General features: G+C 39.5%; 2 protein-coding genes across 2 annotated transcripts in view; both read left to right on the plus strand.

Moving 5' to 3' along the window:
- LOC106651781 (disintegrin and metalloproteinase domain-containing protein 10) overlaps window positions 1–21,665 on the plus strand; it is an 88,846-nt gene that overhangs the window by 25,241 nt on the left and 41,940 nt on the right. Inside the window, exon 3 of the mRNA XM_023462668.1 lies at window positions 10,639–10,757. Within this exon, the coding sequence (XP_023318436.1) occupies window positions 10,639–10,757 (119 nt within the window). The remainder of the gene's footprint in view (window positions 1–10,638; window positions 10,758–21,665) is intronic.
- LOC106651912 (zinc finger protein 595-like) lies at window positions 1,748–4,755 on the plus strand. Its single transcript, XM_014370607.2, has 3 exons — window positions 1,748–2,062; window positions 2,923–3,016; window positions 3,080–4,755. The coding sequence occupies exons 1-3, from the start codon at window positions 2,037–2,039 to the stop codon at window positions 4,694–4,696; spliced, it is 1,737 nt and encodes a 578-aa protein (XP_014226093.1). The 5' UTR covers window positions 1,748–2,036; the 3' UTR covers window positions 4,697–4,755.

The following is a 21,665-nucleotide window of genomic DNA, read 5'->3' on the forward strand; positions in this document are numbered from 1 at the left end:
ACAAGACGAATTTTCCGGGAAATCGGAAATTCTGATAGTGAACTATTGTAGTAGAGCTGTATACCTTTCGAAATCTCGCGTCAGAATTTCGATCGGTTAAGTATTTCCCGAGATCTCGTGGCTGACTCATGTTTGACAAAAAATTTAGAAAAAACGTGATTTGACGGTAAAAAAACTTTGGATGGTCCAATTTTTTGAACCAATGCACCAAATCATCCAAAAATTTGCATGGGTTCATGATTTTGGATCCCCTATCGAATGATACCTATCTTATATCTCTCTGAGTACGGGAAGTACCCCATCTCGAACTAGCTTTTTTTGATTTGGCGTTTTCGGTGTATGTATAGGTGCGCTGCACCCAGCCGACAATTCTCAGCTAATTAAGGCTAATTTCAATGAATTAACACATAAAATAATTTTTTTTGTATAAATAAATAATTTTTTGCGCAAACATTTTTTTTGAAAATTTTTGAAAATTGTTTTTTCAATTTTTTGAAAATTGTTTTTTGAATATCAAAATTTTTTTTTCAAAATTTTTTTTTTCAAAATTTTTCTTTTTTCAAAATTTTTCCCAAAAATTTTTTTTGAAAAAATTTTTTTTTCAAAAATGTTTTTTTCAAAAATTTTTTTTTTCTAAATTTTTTTTTGTCAAATTCTAACTAATTTTTTCTTTTTAAATAAATTTTTTTTTAAAAATTATTTTTTTATAATTTTTTTTATACTTTGCCGGCTAGGTGCTACCGCACCTCTTGATTAAGAAACAACAATCTACATTGTAAATAATTTCAAAGAAAAATAATTGATTTCATTTCTTTTGAGGACTTATAGCTGGGTTAAATTTATTCAAATCTCACATTTACAAGCGTTAGGCTGTACAAATAAAAGTATAGTTTTTTTGAAAAATAAAATCTCCCATTGGAAATAAATTATATGACTCGATTCAGTTAATACGTCAATATAAAACTTGATCTTGAATACTTTAATAATGCAATTTTATTTATCAAAAGCCAGATTGGAAGTTTTATTGAATTATCTGTGCATATATAAGCCCAAAAAATATATCGGCAAAAGACTTGCTTTGAAATGGTCTATTAATGCCAGTTTAGCATTCAAAGGCTAAATTGGTAATTTTATTGGAATGATTGTGTACAAATCACCCCAACAAAACACTTCAACATAAGATTTGCTTTCAAAGACTGAATTTGTTTTAATAGAGCTATCAAAAGCAAATTTTATGTTTATATATTAACTCGAATTGATTCATATGTTGGCTTAGTATCTTATGACAAGAAGCTAAAATAAATCAAATACTTATCGCTTAAGGTCTTTGATATCATAACAATGAAAACTCAATTTTTTAGTTATTGAATTGGGTAAAGCACTTATTACTTGTGTACTGATAAAGGTTGTTATATTCTTTTTTCAATAAATATCTCCTTTTGACAGTCTAATGCTAAAAATGTAGGATTTAAATCAATTTAACCTAACTTTGAGCCCTTAATTTGAAATGATGTAAGTTAAAAAATGTTAAAAAATTTATTATAATCTTTAAAAGCATAATTATTATAATTATTAAAATAATTATTAAGATTATTAATAAATGACAGCTTGTCGCGACCTATTTATGTAAACAAACAGACTGCTAGTCGTGCACTGCACGAAGTCGATTGCACTAGCGCCACCTGACCATACGTGTTACTGAGGCTAGTGCGCTGAACGTTCTGCAACTACATGTGCTCTGCTTGCCGCTCGGCAGTGAGCTCAGCATATATTTACTACACCGTAATCCGTAACGTGTACACGTGTGTCGTGTTGTGCTGACTATCATTGTGTAAAGTCGTAATTTTACGATAAAATAGTGTTCACAAGTCGCTAGCAAAAAGTAATTCTTGCAGTAAACAAGCGTTGAAAAATTATACCCGTAAAAGTTGGTTCAATCAAGGAATATAGAGTTGTCTATACATGACATATAACTGTGAATATTTCCTCGGTGCATATCAGAGAAAACTCGCAGTGAACATATAAAATAACGAGCAATGGAAAACCACCAGAACAATATCAGGTATATATTTTTCTGTGCATCCCTGGTAGAAAGCATCAGCACATCCTGACTAGTTTATTCTTAACTTGAGTCTTATTAGTCAATTTATTAGGCAGCTATCGTCCAACTTTGCCATAAATCGTGTGTACTAAAAACGATATAATATTACTAGCCATTAATCTGGTCAACAACTGCTCAATTTTAATAAAGTTATTAGTCATTTGAATCACTTGAAAACTGTTAAGCAGTACTGTCTGACCTCAGCTGTATAATGACGTCTCACCCAAATAAATCAATTTATTGATTGTTAGTAACATTTTGATAGTATTTGTATGTAGCCAAATTATAAGAATTTATTTGAACAAGAGAAATACGTTTTTACATCCTTTGAGTGCTACCAAAACCTGTCTGTTAAAAAATCTTTTTGCTAAAAAGTTAGATTTTGGCCCTTGCAAGAACATATTCCATAATTGGTCTCATCGGATGATACAAAAAATCTATTTTTAAACTTTTGGGAGAAATCTGAAATATTTTTCAAAAATTCATAAATTCAAATCCTACTAATGTGAAAAAATAACATAAAATTTCTCTACAAAACCCCGTTTAATGTTTGAAAAATTGTATTGAAAGTATTATTATAAAATTTATATCACAACAAAATTCTTAGTTGTAAGTATAAACCTTAAATATTTAATTTTGTTTTGATATAATGTATACTAGCCAGTTTATGACTAGTTTAATGGCTAATAAAATGAGCAACAATTGCCCAGTTGTAATAATTAGTTCTGGCCATATCATTCTGTTGAGCTGATCAATTTTCTATCAGGGATTATAAGAACTTTTTTGATTTGATTTCTTAATTAAACTTGATTATTCTTCAGCGTGAAGGAGGAGCAAAATGTAGGTGATGATTATAATTTCTTCTCAACTGAAACTTATGAATCTAGAAGCTTTGAATCATATGATAAATTATCAGTAAGTTGAATAATTTATATTATGTTATCTTTTTCACTATTAACAACACAATTTTAATTTTAGAAAAATCAAAAGAAAGAGCCCACAGACGAAAGAGATTTTGAAGTTGTTGAACCTGATCTGGACTCTATAAAAGAGGAAAACTGCAACATTGAAACTAATAATCAATGTAACCCATCTATTGCGACAACAGGAAACGAAGATCAGTCTAATTACTTAAACAATAAAAAGCTGATTATTTCAATTAAAAAAGGATTCAATTATGAAAAAAATTGCCAGTTTCAAGAATTTAAAATTAACGAAACCAAGGAGGCAAAAATATTGGAAAAAACTATTCAAACTAAATTACTTCAAAAACGTAATTTGTGTCAAAAAAATGTTAAAGGAAAAGATAAGAGCATCAAACCATGTAAATGTGAAATTTGTCATAAATCATTTAAATTCCAAAGTCAGCTAAAATTTCATGTTAACGCAGCACACATCAAACCCTTTAAGTGTGAGATGTGTAATAAGGCATTTGGAGATCAGTATACACTTGGAAGGCACATGATGTCAATACATAAACAGAAAGAACCCTTCAAATGTGACATTTGCCACAAAACGTATGGACAAGAAAGTCATCTCAAAGACCATATAAGGGTAGTACATAAACGTATGAAAGCCTTCGAATGTGAAATTTGTCACAAATCATTTGGATACGCGAGTGATTTCAAGAAACATATAAATGGAGTACATGGACGTAGCAAACCCTTTGAATGTGAGATTTGTCACAAATCATTTGGATACCCGAGTGACCTCAAGAGTCACACAAATACAGTACATGATAAAATCAAATCCTTCGAATGTGAAATTTGTCACAAATCATATGCCTACCGGCGAAGCTTATTTCTTCATAAAAACGCAGTACATGATCGTAGTCAAATTTTTCAGTGCGATTTTTGTGACAAGTCGTTTGCACAAAAAGGTCACCTCAAAATTCACGTGGATGCCGTGCATAATCGAAGAAAACCCCACGAATGTGAAATTTGTCACGAATCATTTGGGTACCCAAATCTACTGAAAACGCATATGAAGCGAGTACATGAAGGAGTAATCGAATCTTTCGAGTGTGAGATTTGTCATAAATCATACAATCGCAAGGATCACCTCAAAGTACACATGAATGCAGTACATAATCAAATCAAACTATTTCAATGTGAGACTTGTCATGAATCATTCTGGCTCAAGAGTCGACTCGATGATCACATGAAGACACATAAAGGTATCAAACCCTTCAAGTGTGAATTGTGTAACAAGTCATTATCAAGGAAGAGTAAACTCACAGATCACATAAATATAGTACACGATCGAATCAAACCATTCAAATGTGAGACTTGTCACAAATCATTTGGAAAAAATTATCGACTCCAATCTCACATAAAAATAGTACACAATGGCGACAAACAACATAAATGTGAGATTTGTCCCAAGTCATATGCTTATTTAAGTGACCTGAAATCGCACATAAGTGTAGTACATAATCATACCAAAGCCTACGAGTGCGATATCTGTCACAAATCATTTGGCTGGAGAGGTCACCTTAGAAGTCACATACTTGCAGTACACGGTAATAACGGCACACCGTACATCACGAAGGTACATGATAAAGTGGTGACCGAGAAAGTTGAGATTTCTTCGTAGACATTTGTACATAATGGAGACTTAGCAATATGTAATATAAAATACGTAATTTAAAAAAATCATGCACTGAAATATTTCAATTTTGAATAAAAATAAATTATTTAAAACGTTATTAATTTTGTTCTATTTATAAAAAAATCTTCTACTCACATGGCTTACATGAACTAGAATTGAAACAATTTTCCCATAAATGTATGCAGCCGGTTCTCTGAGAAATCTAATGTTCAACTAGTATTTTATGTAATAAGAGCAGATCACCCAGGAGTCTTGTGCACTCGAGCTACACTGGGGAAATGAAACAAAATTTAGCAAAAATTAATTCCAATTTAAAATTTCCTGCTCGTTCTACAGCTAATTTCAAAGCTACCAACATCTAGTGTAGATAGCTCGTAAAGGTGTCGCGCGCATAACTATGCTCATCGTTATTTTTTTTTATTAGACGATACGTACGATAAGTGCTTAATTTCATACGCTCGAGGAACGAAAAAAGAATCGCGAACGACTATGTGTATAATCCAACAATCATATTATAATTGCGTATCTGTTTGTTTTTGAACGAACCACGTGTATGCATACACGAGCCACGTTGCGCTGTGTATTCGCCAAATAACGAAAGCGCGTCTTACTGCGATATGTGCATTAGTATAATGCCATACGAACTCGCGCGTCGAGGCTGTCGTAGCTATTTCTATTCTGCGCACACGCGAATACACATTCGCGAAACGAGAGCTAGAATAATTCACAGGATAATAAATGACGCAGTCCTCTTCTTTCGGCGTCTATTCTTCGCCTCTCTTTATACATCCGACCCTCCTAGCACACGTATTATTATACGCATCTGTACTTTGTCTGCGGGCTCTCTCTCTCTCTCTCTCTCTCTCTCTCTCTCTCTCTCTATATTAATTAAAACTTTATAATTTACGCATAAAATATTATTCTTCATTCGATCCAGCTGTGCGAGTTGTATGTACGTGTGTATATGCGCCCAGGTATTATATACAGTGTTTGCGCACGAGCTAATTAGGTCACATAAAACATAAACCCCCGTGCGCGCTTTGGTTCATTTCCAGTTTTATCATCTTTCCTGCTACTGCTTCTGTATTCATTGTCGACGCGCGCGCGTGCTATGCTTTTATGCTATGTACACTTTTCCCCTGCATCATCAAGCCTATACAAATAAGCTAAATATTTAGATCTCGAGGCTGCGCTGCACGCGCAACAGTCATTTGTACATAAAATTTGATACATCGGGGGAGGAAACGATTTTTCGAGAGCTACGGTATACATTTTCTGTTCCTCTTTGCAAATTTCATACCGCAAACAATGCGTATTGCTCTCTCGCTCGAGCGAGTGTGTTTCGATTGTTTTAAATATGATAATAATCGATATTTCAACTGTGTGTGCGAGCTACAGAATAAATAGATACACTGCACGATAGCGAGAGGAGGAGGACTCGACGAGAATCTTTTTTTTTCTGAATCGACCGCGCGTGCTTGGATGATATTTGTGTGTCAACGATCTTGGCATCTTTTTCGAGCTACCGCACAGCTGATTATTAGGAGCTATATATAGGTATATAAAAAAGAAGGAGGAGAAAACCGCAGCAGAGAGCGACCGCGTGTATATATGAGCAATTCTCCAAATGAAACGCATTTTTTGAGGTAGAATCGCGACAAATTTTTTTTTCAACCTACGCGGATACGGACCCCCGGGAAATGTTTTTGGGGGTCCTAGGAACATGTAACCACGTAGGAACCATTGAAATTTCAATAGTGCTTATTTTTATAGCTACTTTTGTGATTTAGAGGACGAAAAATCATGTTTTCTCGTAAATGCGGCTAATTACTCAATTTCTAAGTCGCTGAAAAAGTATCAAAACTCATCTAAAAAAAATAACTGGCTACTGTGTTCGATAGGAAATTTTCTCAGCTTTCCACTGGTGGTATCAGATATTCCGATAAGTCGCACATTCGCCGAGAAAATCGCCATCAAAAGTGCCAAGCTAAATATCTCGAAAAACTCGGTAAGGAAAAAGTGATCTTTGAGGTTTAATTTCGATTTTTCCTCGTGAAAATGAAATTTATCGGAAAATCTGACTGCACCATGAGAAAGCTGAGGAAATTTTCTATCGAAAGCATATCTTCATTTATTTTTTGAGTCGAATTACAATGTTATACATGGGAATTTCTTTTACGTTGTTCGCTGTTTTCTGTTTCCGAGCTGATTCAGCGCGGTCGCGAGGTTTTCGGCTCGCTACAATCAAAACTAGCTCGTAATTCCACCGAAAAAATAAATAAAGATATGCTTTCGATAGGAAATTTCCTCAGCTTTCTCATGGTGTAGTCAGATTTTTCGATAAATTTCATTTTCACGAGGAAAAATCGAAATTAAACCTCAAAGATCACTTTTTCCGTACCGAGTTTTTCGAGATATTTAGCTTGGCATGTTTGATGGCGATTTTCTCGGTGAATGTGCGACTTATCGGAAAATCTGATACCACCATTGGAAAGCTGAGAAAATTTCCTATCGAACACAGTAGCCAGTTATTTTTTTTAGATGAGTTTTGATACTTTTTCAGCGACTTAGAAATTGAGTAATTAGCCGCATTTACGAGAAAACATGATTTTTCGTCCTCTAAATCACAAAAGTAGCTATAAAAATAAGCACTATTGAAATTTCAATGGTTCCTACGTGGTTACATGTTCCTAGGACCCCCAAAAACATTTCCCGGGGGTCCGTATCCACGTAGGTTGAAAAAAAAATTTGTCGCGATTCTACCTCAAAAAATGCGTTTCATTTGGAGAATTGCTCATATATAATACCGTGCGCGGCCGCGTGACATTGAAAAGTCGCGCTACCTTTATAGATATATACTGCTGTACACGCTTACCTGTGCCGCTCTCTAACGCGCGGCCTCTCGTAACGGGATTAGCGCGAGAGCGTCGAGTTGTCGTGCAATATAAAGAGAAAGAGAAAGAGAGACTCGCACCGATACATACCTGTATAGACAGATATTGCGGATCGCATCGATCCAGCCGATTCCGCACTCAGCTGCGTTCGCATCATGGGTACCTTATACCTATACCCATACCTGTTGTAAGTACCCAAGCGCGTTGGAAAAGCAGCCGATACTACGCTGCGTATAATTTCTCGAAGAAAACTCGCGGCCGCGCGCGACCAAGGTTGCGCGAATCGTCCTGATTATAGCGCGCGGTGCAGCCCGTTCAGAGATGCCGTGTAACAAAAAGAAACGAACGAATAGCTTGTAAGCTGCAGCTATAAGATCGATCCTTATGAACGCGCGGGAGCAATGAGGCGTGAAAATGAACGCGCGCGCAGAGAATTGCGATGTACATCTCGTGTACGGCGCAGTACGCCGAACGTAGCTCGTAACTTTATGAAGACCGACCGAGTGCATTATAAGGTTGTAATAAAAAAACAACCGATATCGATACATTGGCGAAAAGATTCCTACCGATAATTCGATGATTTCAATTTTTATTAATAAATGATAGTAAAATAAGACATCGTCCTATTTCAAAATAATTAATTTTAACTCGGAAATTTATCGGACTCGAAATTCGTTGGCGAGAACGCTGAATCTGTTGTTGGAAACACGAATTATTATTTCTAATACAATTATAAATCTACAAAATCCATAAAATCGATAAGTTACAACGGTGTACGATTATACAATTACATTTGTGTATTACATAATCGTTTTAATGATCTGTAAAGACTGTAAACATAGCCCACAAACACACAGAATTTTGGCGAAAATTCAAACTAGTTAACAAACATGTTAACAAAATTAATTTACGACACGTGGTTTAATCACAGCTGAGCTTTCTCGACGAGGAAACAAAATACAATAGCTATTATGCAATAGCTTCGATCACGCATTTTAAATCAACGGACTACGCTATACGGGCGCATAGAAGGCTCCGTGTACGTATATAAATACACAACGCCTGCCTGTAAACACCTATACATAGTATAAATATACGTATGATATAAATATGAACTTGCAGCGAGTTTGTATACGATGCAGCAGTGCCGAGTAATGCTCGTCGTGAAGCCGCATCGGCATGAGTCGATGTACATACACACACACATAATGAATATACTCACGAGCGGCCGGGGCTTCTTCATTCACACGCGTATTAGAAACGCCGGAGAAGCTCGAGCTCTATTGAACTTCAACTTGGATAGGCGCGATCAGATGTTTTTATATATACTATATATATAACGTTTGCTGCCGCTGGCTGCACAAATAGCCACACGAGAGAGAAAGAGAGAGTAGCCTAGCTTCGACCACGGTCAGAGCACGTCGGATATTCTCTTATTCGATAATGCGACGCCAGCAGCATGTGTGTGTGTGTACAATTATCTATACTACAAGACCTAACCCTGACCGAGCAGTTGTATACTTGGTACGTTAGCACATGTGCAAGCAAAAGCAGCTAGAAGCGCAATGCTCGAGCTTGCGGAACCTTACGTACGCGTCGTCGTTGATCGCGCCCCGCGGCACAGCAGCAGCGGCAACTCCGCTTATATTATTGTGTGTCGTCCGTCGAGCCAGGGATATATATACAGCTGGATCGAACTATACGTGTATTATATCGTATGCGATTTGCAGATTGTGCAACCCGAAGCTTTATCCTCTATCTCTCTCTCTCTCTCTCTCTCTCTCTCTCTCTCTCTTGGAGCGGAGATCGTCCGAGTTACTCAAACGCGCAGTCCGTCACGGATTTACGCCGAGTCCTATACATAATCCGAGCAAAGTCGCGACCTTTGACTTCGCTATCCATAGTGTATGTAGTAGTGGCCAATGTTACGTACAATATGGATGAAACCACCGATGAAAAAAAAGTAAAAGGTGAGAACTTGTATTTGAATATTATCAACTCGAACATTGGTTATCAACTTAGTGATTTTAGTTGTTAGTTAACATTAATAATGGTTTAATAACGAAAAAGCTCAATTTTACTTTTGTGAAAAATGTAGACTATTTTATAAACGTTGTGAATAAGTCAATACTATTTTCAGTCTTCATCACTAGATGGCGAATACATTTAAATATGTAAATCTGCTAGTGGCGAAGTCAGAATAATTGTATAAGTCAGGAAGACACGTTTCACTGCATGAATCCTGTTATGTACTGCTTTTTGAAATCATGAAAATGATTACTTTTTAAAAGATAATTCTTATTCTAACAAGCGCTGTAACTGTATAAAAGTACTAAAGAACTTTTATATTTATTTCATCGATACGAAGGGTAACACAAGCCGGATAAGCCGGTTTATTCTATTATCCTTGAATTATGTATCAATTTTAAAGGTTGCTTTTTAATTTCCCTACCTTTTTTTTCAATGTTTCTTTTAGCGAACGCTTAGTATATACGAGAGCTTTTCGCGAGCTGTGTCCGCCCGCGCGCACACGTGCGTGCATGCAAAGCTTACTTCAGATTAGCTCTCTCAAAGATTAGCCTTATCAGATTTTAAGATTAATGCAAGGGGAATTTTTTTTCTTTACACTTTGTTTGTTGTGTACAACGGATTAAGCTTACACATTATGTATTATATACAGTTTCGGTATTATAGGTTCGGGGGCTCGTCGATTAATCCGACCTCGGATGATTTTTAGCGCGCGAGCGATTGCGCTTCGTACGGCTCTCGCCTTCTGAATCGTATACATCGCAAGCTCAATAATTCACAGCGAAAACATTTATTTTTTTTATTTTTTTTTTATCCACCCCTCCCACACATGGTCGTAGTGTCTGGACAAAAGAGCGCGGGCCAATTCGTTAGGATACGTACAAGCGCGAGCGAGGAAAAGTTTTGACGCGCGTTGCAAAATCCACACACACACGCACACACACATAACTCTTTCAACTCTAACAGGCAGTAATAAAAACCACTCGTTTAACTTTCTGTTCGCAGGCAATGGACGATGCGCTTGGTGCGCGACTCCGGATTATTTACCGACGACGCCGTTTTCGAGGGTTCCAGCGGTCCCATCGATTTCGACACGAGCCATTCCTACACGGGCACGATACTCGGTAAGTACGCCATATCGTCGTCGTCGTCGTCTCACAATAGACGCGTTATTATTGTAAGCTTCTAGTCGTGGGTTGCATAAAAGTAATTCTCGGCGTTACGCGGTATATATGATATTTTATGCATGAATAATTCAAGAGCGAATATATATTTAGCTCGCGCGGAATTCAACAACGTCGATTCGAATGAAAGCGATTTTTAGCTCAATCAGCCGCGCGATCGAATGTGTTAGATAAGTAATGAAAAAGTATTATGAAAAAAAAGCTGCCCCGCGCTTGAAAAGACTCGAGAATACGGGAGTGAATTCGTGTATTATTGTATATGACCGATTCTCCGAAAAATCGAACGATCCACGAGTTTTTGCGAGAAATATATAAGATTAATTTTATTAACATTTTCGGAAACTTTTGGTATTTCTTTTAATTAAGGACTGCGAGTGGTTATTTCCATTATTATAAAAAGCTGAGCTCTCTGGGAGCTTGCGGATTATAGAGAGAAACATAAAGGTCGAAAATGTAACCGCATTACAAATTTAATCCGGACTAAGAGGTATTATATCTTTAAAATTTTTATAATGGTTCGACGAGTTTAAGAGGCGTAGAAGCCATTTTAACCGAAAACGCACAGAAAATGTCAGATCAAAAGCTCGAGTAGCGTGTATATTATAATCGTCGAGAGAAAAGAGCTTTTTTCGGGCGTTTCCCATACATTTTTAAATATCGCTCGAAGTTTTATTTTCTCAATCGAAAAGTTTTGGCATCGACGCAGAACCGGCCATATACATGAAAAAGCTCGAAGTAGAAAATCAATAAAGAAGTCACCGTCTATATGAACATGAAAGGCTCGCCGCTCTATATAGATATGCACCCACACGCATATCGACTGGGAGTTCACGTGCGCATTCAATCGGCCCTATCGAACTTGTAAATTCGCGTTTTACTCCCGGAGCCTTTGAGGAACAAGTCACCGTTCCGGGCCGGGGAAAAAGGGGCTTTTTGAGCCGCTGCCGGCTCAAACGGCACACAGACCACCTCCGTGTCTGTGTGTGTGCGTATATATATTGGCTCGTAAAAATGAGTTTCATCGCGTTCACGACGACTATAGGGCCCTGCAAAGAGAAGAGCGAGAGGCTAATTTTCTTGGTCTGTAAACTCCGGCCAACGAATGAACTCCTCTCGGCCTGTTATCGTTATTATTTTTATTGCTCGGCTTCTTTTTATTTTCACTTCCTGGACGCTTGAAATTCCGTAGGAAAAAAATTAAGTTGTTTTTTTTTTTCGTCGGCTTACCGCTACGAACGGTCGGTCGGTCGTCGCGTCGCTGCATAAAATGCGAACGCACAGCTATACAAGAACAGCAGCAACACGAGTGTGGCTACAAGGCGCGACGCATTATAGGATGGACTCGACCGGTCCCAGCTCTCTTGGCTTATAGGCGAACTCTTCGAGTCGACGTCGTCGCGCTCATTTGCATAATCGGGACACGGAGGAGCGACTATAGTAGTACTTACACCACAAGCGCGCAGCGGTTTGACAGTCTCTTTCAGTCCGCAGCTTCTCTCCGCAGCAGCAGCAGCGATCCGCTGCAGTGACCTAAACTTTCTGATCTGAGAGCTAGCTCGGTCAAGTCTATCTAATCTCTCTCTCTCTCACTACTTTCAACGTCCTCCTCTCTTTCTCTCATCGTCCGCTCATCTTCTCACGTTCCGTATTCCTGTATATATGTGCCGTGCCCCGCGCGCGGGTAATAATTGCTGCAGGACTCTCTCGGACATTTGTCTTGTCGTTAAGGATACAGTCATAATAATGCATTATAATTTCGCTGCGGCCACGAGTCCGAAGTCTCGAGTCGAGTCGAGCCAAGGTAATATACACGCGTTACGAACGATCGTAAAACTATCGTCCATGCGCGCGGCTTAACGGCTCAACTTTTTTACCGACTCGTCTTTTATATTATTATATACACACCGAAACAAGCCAACGTCTTAGACAGCTGGGACGAGCTTTATATATACCTCAGCTAGAAGATGTTCTCGCGAGCGAGTGATATTTTTCACGCATGCCTTGGGCCGATATAAACGCGGGCTTATAAAGCGACGCGAGAATATATTGACCCGTGGGGGTGGCATGGCGACGGTAGCGAGACCGAGATAAGACGAGCCGAAGGAACGATGCGTGGAAAAAAGTGAATATATTATAACCGGCTTCGAGCTTTTATGCGTGCAGCAGCGAACCATATATAGGCCCGCATGACCGCACGCGGGCAGATCGCTCGTATCGCGAGGTATCACGTAACCCGGATATAGTAATAAAAGAATAAAATAAAAAATATATATGATACGGCGCGATGACGAGTTTAACCATATCTACGCGTACTCGCTCGTGCATAGTTATCGCATACGTAACTCGGTTTTAGCGCGCGATATCACTGCGTCGCTATATAATAATACCGAGTGTACTACCCATCGCGCCGACGATCGTTTCAGTATCGCGTGTCCATGTACCGCCGTGTTATATAGATCGAGCGCGCGAGAAAACTACTACGTAAACCCTGATAGTAGTAAAAAAAATGTGATCTCGCCCTTTTCGTGCGCGTGAGCCAGCGCGATGCGTTGCGCCAACGCCAACTCCCAAACTCTCTTTTTTTTATTTTTTCCCCGAAAACTCGTCGATCGAGTTCTCTGGCCCTGAAGGGAGACACGCGGCAAGGGACGACGAGTGATCGATCGATTGGTCCCTGCTGGATAAATCAAACTTTTGTGCTGACGAACCGTTTTCGTACACAGAAGAAGACATAGTCCGTGGATGATGAAAGAGAGAGAGAGATACTTTCTACCTTTGGCGCATCACACACGAGCTTCGTTTGGGTATTATGTATAATAATGTAGAAAACTCGAGCCGTATAAGGTCGTCTTAGATTGTTTTCAAACTGCAATAAAAAAAGAAAACTATTTTCCCTCGATAACGTAGATCGCGGCTATAGCGAAAAATGTTCTCATCGAAAGCATGTGTTCAAAGACCACGAGCTCGCTTGGTGTATTCCTGCAGCACAACGAAATTGCCAAAGCCTATAAAGAAAAAATGGAAAAAAAATGTTCGATCTAAGCGGCTTCGCGTTACATACGCGGCTTATTATTATATTATTATTTGCCTCGAATGTGTAAGTGTGTCCGTCCGTCAGAAGATGCGCATATCGCACGTGTTGTGTATTGCACTTACGTAAGGGGCGATCGCGGGAAAAGAAATTGAAGTCGGCCGGCCGCGTAATCTAGGCGGACGCCCTACTGTGTATCTATACGTGTGTGTGTTTCGTTATGTGTACATCGCTTTTTCGTTGCGTGACGTGCACCTCTGCACAGTCATGCCGTTATATATATAATAATAATATAATATCACCGCGGGTGATGTATACCTACTTAGAGAAGCTATACACGCTTTCTGCGCGATGTAGATAGGTGTGTATGTGTGTGCCTACATGCGCTTATTCCTAAATACCATAATACAGCGAGTGTCTCGCGACCGGTATATAGTTCGCTTGTTTTGTGTGTCATATTATATGCACACATACACTCCATTACTTTTAACATGTTAATTCCATCGGAAGCACATCAATTCCGTACCTTAAGTTCCTGATGTGTTTGAATACGAAAAGTTTTAATTGTAACGGTCCAAGCATGAATGTAAACACATGACACACGAATGATATCGAACAATACACAAGCGATATACGTGTGATGTTTTGATACTTGTTGTTGACAGATGCTTTACATAACTTTTCAAGGTACTTGAACGTATGTATTAGGTCGGTATAATTTTTCAACATTGTTTCTGTATTTCCGAGCTCCGTTCGACGAAATTAGACCTACGAAATTAAAGAGAAACATCTCGCCTAATGATTAAATTATTACAGATTAATGGATTGTCTATCTTTAAATGAATGATAATAATACAATGGTACTATTTTTAACGCAAGAATACTTATCGATCTATGTAGAAATCGTGCAACATTCATAGATTTCCATCGTCAGTTTTGGCAAGCATTTCTTTTTTATTCATTTTTATTCATAAGCATTCATTTTTATAATTATTGATATATCCTTCTCAAATGATATAAATATAATTTTGTTCGTCGTCATTTCTACCACTTGAAACATATATTATCTTAATTCAACGTTGACATTTTTCCATGTACGTACCTCGAAAGCGAGTAACGATAAATTTTAAAAACTTTATAAACATTTTATAAAATATCAGATTAATAAAGTTTTTATTTTATATTCTTTGCTCTTACTCGGGGGCTCATCACGTGTCACACGCCCCAAAAGAGCCAGTCCATTTATCTCGAAAGCCACTAAGGTAAATCTTGTAAAAATCTTGCAGTTAAAAGTGTTTCATTAAAAAATTAATCGCGCCGGGAAGGCGTGTGCAGTAGCAGCAGAGGAGCCAACGAGAAGTGGCAACGGCAGCAGTGGCAAGCTAGATTTACGTCAGCCAGATTAATGTTCCGCTTCGCACCTTCTCTCTCGCTCTGCCACGCACTCTTAAAGCTTCCGCGCGTCTCTCCGCTTCATCACTATGAATTTTCGGCAAGCTTCCAAGCTCTCTCTCTCTCTCTCTCTCTCTCTCTCTCTTTCTCGCGTGCGACACACAATGTGCAATTCACTCCCTTCTTCTTTTTTTCTTTCCTTCCTTTTTTATTTTTATTTTATTTTTTTTTTATTTTTTAACGTCGAGCTTGCGGAACATGGGCGTGAAAATAGAGATGAGTGGACGAAAAAAGCAGCGGTAGCAGCGCAGCACCAGCCTGACCGTGTATATATAAGCAAACTTTCAAGTTTGAACTGCCGCACGCAATAGTTATATACGGTAGGGTAAAGTGTGCGGAAGGGGGTTGGAAAGTAATGAGTTTGTCTAATAGAAACGGCCACACGGCGCGCGCGCGCACACAGTCGGATGTCGCGCTCGCTGCAGTGCAATGCGGAGTTTCTGGCACGTAATTGTATCGCTCGAGTTCTCTCTCGTATATATAAATTTATACATACCGGTATAGAGCAGCCGCGAGTTTAATTTCACGCATATATAATATACTTAATTCGCAGGGTCGATTCTTCGGTCGTCGGGCGTATAATAATTTGTGTATTGCGCATATTGCTCGCGCGATAACCGTCGATTATTATACACTTCCAAAGCAATATATATAACGTACGTTATGCATAATAAAGATAAAATGAAGTATATTCCTCGAGAGCTCGAGTTTACGGCAGATATGCGCTAGACTATCTACTACCGAGTTTATATACCGCGAGAGTATGCAGAGAGAGAGAGAGACTTTGGCAAATGTTTCTGCTCCTCGACGCGAGTTCGACGTTCTCTCTGTAGAACCCACGATGCGCTTGAGCAGCGAATCCTGTGCTAGGTTGATGTACACCCGCTCACGTGGCCCTTTCGGTCTGTATTTTTATTTTTTTAGTTTCATTTTTTTTTTCGAGTTTTTCGTCTCGCAGACCGACTCTTTGTGTAATATATTCCGTACACTTTTCCACTTGGCCTGAGAGACTAGGTTGAACTCCGCCACGTATATATTTCAAAAGTCGTGCGCGAATTTTATCCGACTTCAAAGAGAAATTGTTCAATTATTATTATTCATTCACTGCACGAGGATTGTTGCGTACGTATAAAGCGGATTAAATTGAATGGTTTTTTAAAGTGTAGGATTTTTTCTCTCTCTTTTTGAAGAGTCCTTGAATTATAAATATTCCACGAGGAAAAGAAAAGTAAGGTTTTTCCGGCAAATTAATCCTGTACGGGACTTCGTCAGAGATGAAGCAATTTATACAGCATATGATGAGGTATTTAGCCGCAGAGAAAAGACACGCGGCATTATGGACACCTTCTTTATAGGTGTCAGGCGCTTCGACGCGACTGTGTATTGTGTGTGCGCATAAGCTTTTGGCCCCGAAATGATATCTTTCATTCGAAAAATTTCATTTATAAGTACGCGCTCTCGCCTTTCATATTGCGCTATATAAGGCGAGGGGGCGGCTTATGGCTCTTGAGTTTCGCAAGTGGCGGTGGTGGTGGTGGTGCAGCAGTAGCTATATATATCATCATCATCAAGAGTGAAATATCATAAAACGGCAGTAATCTCACGTGCATAAGGCGCCATATCTCATATTTCAAGTTTTCGCCATGTATTTCAGTTCTCTCTCTCTCTTCCTCGCTCCCTCTCACTCTCGCTCGCTTTCAAATAATTACCTTTGCTATACTCGGCTCGAGCTCGCTTTGCCAAGCTCAGCGCGATTCTGCCTCCGCTCGTGTATGAAAACGCATCCTCTCCTCTGCTGCGCCGACTTTTCTCCGCGGGCGCGCGCGTGGAGAAAATTGGATCGGTCTCGGAGAGCACGAGAGAGAGAGAGAGAGAGAGAGAGAGAGAGAGAGAGAGAGAGAGATCAAGTTCTCGAAGACGAAGCTTTATAATACGTATATATAGCTCGAGCCTCGCTTGCGCCGAGATGTTGCATTATTTAAAACTCAATGTCACTCGGATTATAATGGCATATATATAATGCATGCGCCGTGAGCGCGTATATATACATAATAATGCCATGCACTTTATGACTTATTTAATCACCGGTTATGGAGAAACTCGCGGAGATTTTCGAGATATATATATTGTACAGCCTGACGCTGCACTTTGTATTACACCGGGTTTTACGCGCGCACGTCGCCGCTAATTCACCTACTTTTTTTTCGAAACCGAAAATTATCCTTGTTTACAGTTAATAAACAGTTCAAAATGCAGCGTAAGGACTGGGGTGCGAAAAATTACGTTTACTCGATTAAAAGGAGGGAAAAGAAAAAAAAATGTAGCGCACGCAAGCTGCTCTGGCGAGCTCTCATGCTGTAGCTCTCGTGGGCGAATGTGTACATGTGTTCCATGTTACTGTAAAATAAAATTTCCGCTACATTTTGATAGCTGATCACGTTGTGACTACACGTGGTTTTTGACAGCTGTCAAAATCAACCGACGGCCACAGCGTTTTTAACAATTGAACTCACACGTATCCATATTTTTTAGATTTTTCAACGTAAAAAACGACTACTGAATCGATGTTAATACGATTTTTGCCGCACCCAAGCGAATTTGGGGCCAATGATCTTGGCTTTCTTACTACTTTCCAATATTCTAAAAGTTACCGAAAACGCGAATCCAAACCCCAAGTGTACTTCTATTTAAAAAATTCCGAGCCCCATACCCACGTACATATAGAATATATACAAGCCCTCGAGGCTCCCGCGCGCGATATAGCAATTATCTTCTTGCAAGAGTTCTCTGAGCAATTTTAAAATTTATTATCGAGAGATGGAGTGCGCGCGAGAGAGAGAGAGAGGAAAGCTGCTTTATGTAGAGCTCTCTCGAGCGCGAAAGCATATTATAATGGACCCTTTCGTTCGTTACGAGAGCTACTTCTATATAATACTCGCGTTGCAACATAAATATACCCATGTAAGCTCGCCCTGCGTCGACGCGCGCGTTCGGCCGCTCGTTATTATATTGCCTGCGCTTATCACCTCGATGACAGATAGCAGCGCGAATAAGTACGAAGTTTATTGGATTTATTCGATATGATATCAGCAGTTGCAGTCCCAGGCGAACGTTTTCATCGAGTTATATATGTAGTAGTACAGGCCATTATCCAAGTGCGTTTCTGTGTATCGACTCCTATGGCATTTGTATAAATATATATATATATATGTAGCGCACTGCTGCTGATAAAGAGAGAAAGTGCGCGAGTAGCTGTATCATGCCGGCCGATGTATTATTGTTGAGTGCGTATATAGGAGGAACGTATCGGTACGCATGATCAGCGCTGGAAGAAAGAAAACAATTTAGCGTTCGAAAGTTATTGTATATAGATAGAAAATGTGTACTTGCTCCAAGATGCACGGGGCGAGATTTTGAGGAGCTAAAAGTCGAGCGTTCATCGCGCGATAAACTTCGTTTCCTTATACTTCCCCTCTGATCTTTTTTGTTTTTTTTTTTTTTTCATTCACTTTGCATTTTTTCCAAGCTCGAGCGATCGCCTCGCGCTCCTGTATGTATATAAGCGAAACGATTTTCCCGCATATCCTGTATAGCTCTTCAGCTGCACTATTTCACTATTGGACTTCGCTCGGCTACGTGTGCGCCTCTTCTCGGGCGCTCTTTTTCTTATCTGACGCGCGCATGCCATATAATGCTTGCTCGCCGAGACGATTTGGATGGCTGGTACATAAGAAGCCGCGCGTCTGCTGCCGCTATTGCTCAGCACAGTCCACGATCGCGGAAAATGGCAAATGCGCAGGTATACGTGTATACCACCTCGTGTTTTCTTATATACCTATACCTACCCTCCACCCAACCCAACCCTCGTCCTTTTTTATACTCTCGAGCTTATATATACCTTTTTTATCCTGGCCTCTTCTCTTTCTGGCCAAACGTTGCGCAGCCGCCGCTTCTCTTTTCAGCTTGGGAATTCTTTGATATGACCCTTGGATGCTGATGCTGCTGATGCGCTACCCGAGAATCGTATTTTTTTTCTCTATCTCTTCCCAAATAACACCCCAAACAGTATACACACGCCGTGTATATAATATACGTTGTGCGAGTCTGCAAGCAAGCTTCTATGCACATAACACGCAGCGTTCGATTGTTGAAGCAGTTGTGCGTTTTTTCTTTTACGCCTCGCTCGGCTCTCCGAAAGAGCTTAAATTTCTTCTCTTGGCGTTCGCTCGATGTATATACACGATGATTTTCTTTTTTGTAAACGTAAACTTTATGAATATTAACGGTTTGCCGGGTGCCGAATAATAGTCGTAAGAAGGATTTATCTTTACAAATTCATCTAGCCGCGCGCGCGCGTCCTGCTGATGCTACACTATCTACAAGCTACTACTACTGCTACTTATGCGTTTGTATATGAGCTTGAAAAGAAATAGCATTATCTGCGCGTTTTTTATGCAGCGAGCTGCAATGAGAAATTTTATAGAAGTATCGTATACATGGTTTCGCTATTTCTGCATTCGTCGTCGTATTTTTTATGCGTGCATCAAGACCGTTTTTATATATATAATGTGTACGTTACACCGTGGGGATATGACTTGTATATGACCGCGCGCGCGCGATGGCTATTATACGCGCGCCCGGCAACTCTTTCATTCGAGAACGCACGAGTATATCTATACTTATATATATTATATATAGTGTAATTTCCCACGCGGTGATATTGGCTTCCACGCGACGCGCGAGTTCTGTCGTACTTTTTTTTTTTAACACGTGGTGGTCTACACAGGTACTTTCCGATGGAGAGCCATAAACACGCTTCACGTTTTCCCGAGGATTTAATGAAACGATCGGTCGAGCGTCTAGCGTGTAATTTTGCTACAATCCAGGCTCGTTTTGTCGCAGCAAACTTTAGTTTTAATTGTCGCGTTGTTCGAGCAAGCGTTTCGAGTAGGAAGCGAACAAAAAATTTAATTTAAAAAATATAACTCATTTTCAAAATCAATATGCGCCTGCGTTGTACACGGGACGAACGAAAAAGTTGAGATTACCCTGTCGGACGGTTGAGCGCGTCAGGTCGATGGCTATGGTTCGAGCCAACGAATTAGAGAAAGTTGAGCTTTTCTGCTCTGTACTGATGAAGGTGGAAAGAGGCGTTGGTCAAAACTATAAAGACCAAAAGGTCTTACTAATACAGGTATTATGGGAGTGATCAATATATTGTGATAACTTCGTTACTATAACTGAGTGTTTACATAATATTTGATGTGCACCTCGTAGCGGCTGTAAGACATACTATATTAGTACGACACAAATAGACGTGTAGTTATGTATCGTACAATAAGTACACATGCATAGCAACAACGCAAGACTTTATATTTATAAAAATGTATAAATAAACCCTTCGATGCATTTTTTATCTATGCTGTACTCCTTTTAATAGGCTTACTATAAGCTTTAAAAAATTTCACTTAAATCAATAGTTTTTTCTGATTAGTAAACATCACTCGGTCCTATGCACATCTAAGGTCTCTACGATCCATTGGAGAAAAATTGTTTGACCGCACGTAGAGTCGTGAACGAATTGTGCCTATGCCGTATGATAATAAAATATAAAAGCTCCGAATTTTTATGAGAGTTTTAAATCGCGTTGTACCCTTATGTAAGTAGCATCGCTCGGGCAGCAGCTTTAAAACGCGTACATATAAAAGCTCCATACAGTAGCCGCAAGAAGCAGTCGAGTGCAGAACGAGGGCGCGAGCCTTTGAGCTTTCACGGGGATGAAACCGCAAAAACTGTAACCGGTCGCTCTCGTTTTATTTTGTAAAATTTCGCGTACAGCTTCGGTCTCGCGAGCAGACGAATCAGAGTGTAATATCCCAACGATGATGCATCGTGCATTACAGCTCAAGCTAAAAGGAAGAAAATAGGCAAGAGCTCGCGCGGTACGCGTTACGTGTATGATATATAAATTATAAAGGATAGAAAGCCGCTGAACGAGCTCGATGTCTGCTTCGTGGAACACGCCCGCGCGTGTATAAAATATACTTATATGTACGATGCAGGTAGAAAAGCGGAGCGCGAAAGACACGTTTAATTCACGAGGAGCTTCCGGCTGATAAGACACACGCATGCATTATGTATATACGTAGTCGATTCTATATACTCGCGGATTTCGTGCACGCGTTGTTTCATCGTCATATTATAAAAGGGCAAAGAAAGCGACGACGACGACAACGTTAAAAGTTGGCATTGCAGCGAGGTATAAGCTGCAGGCTGCAGCACGTGTGCAGTCACTAATGGACGCGCGTATTTGCGTGCGCGCGAGGTGCACCGTTCACTGCATGTCGGGCCCGCGCGATCTTCTC

The sequence above is a fragment of the Trichogramma pretiosum genome, unplaced genomic scaffold, assembly GCF_000599845.2.
Source record: "Trichogramma pretiosum strain Unisexual culture from Peru unplaced genomic scaffold, Tpre_2.0 scaffold11, whole genome shotgun sequence".
Lineage (NCBI taxonomy): Eukaryota > Metazoa > Arthropoda > Insecta > Hymenoptera > Trichogrammatidae > Trichogramma > Trichogramma pretiosum.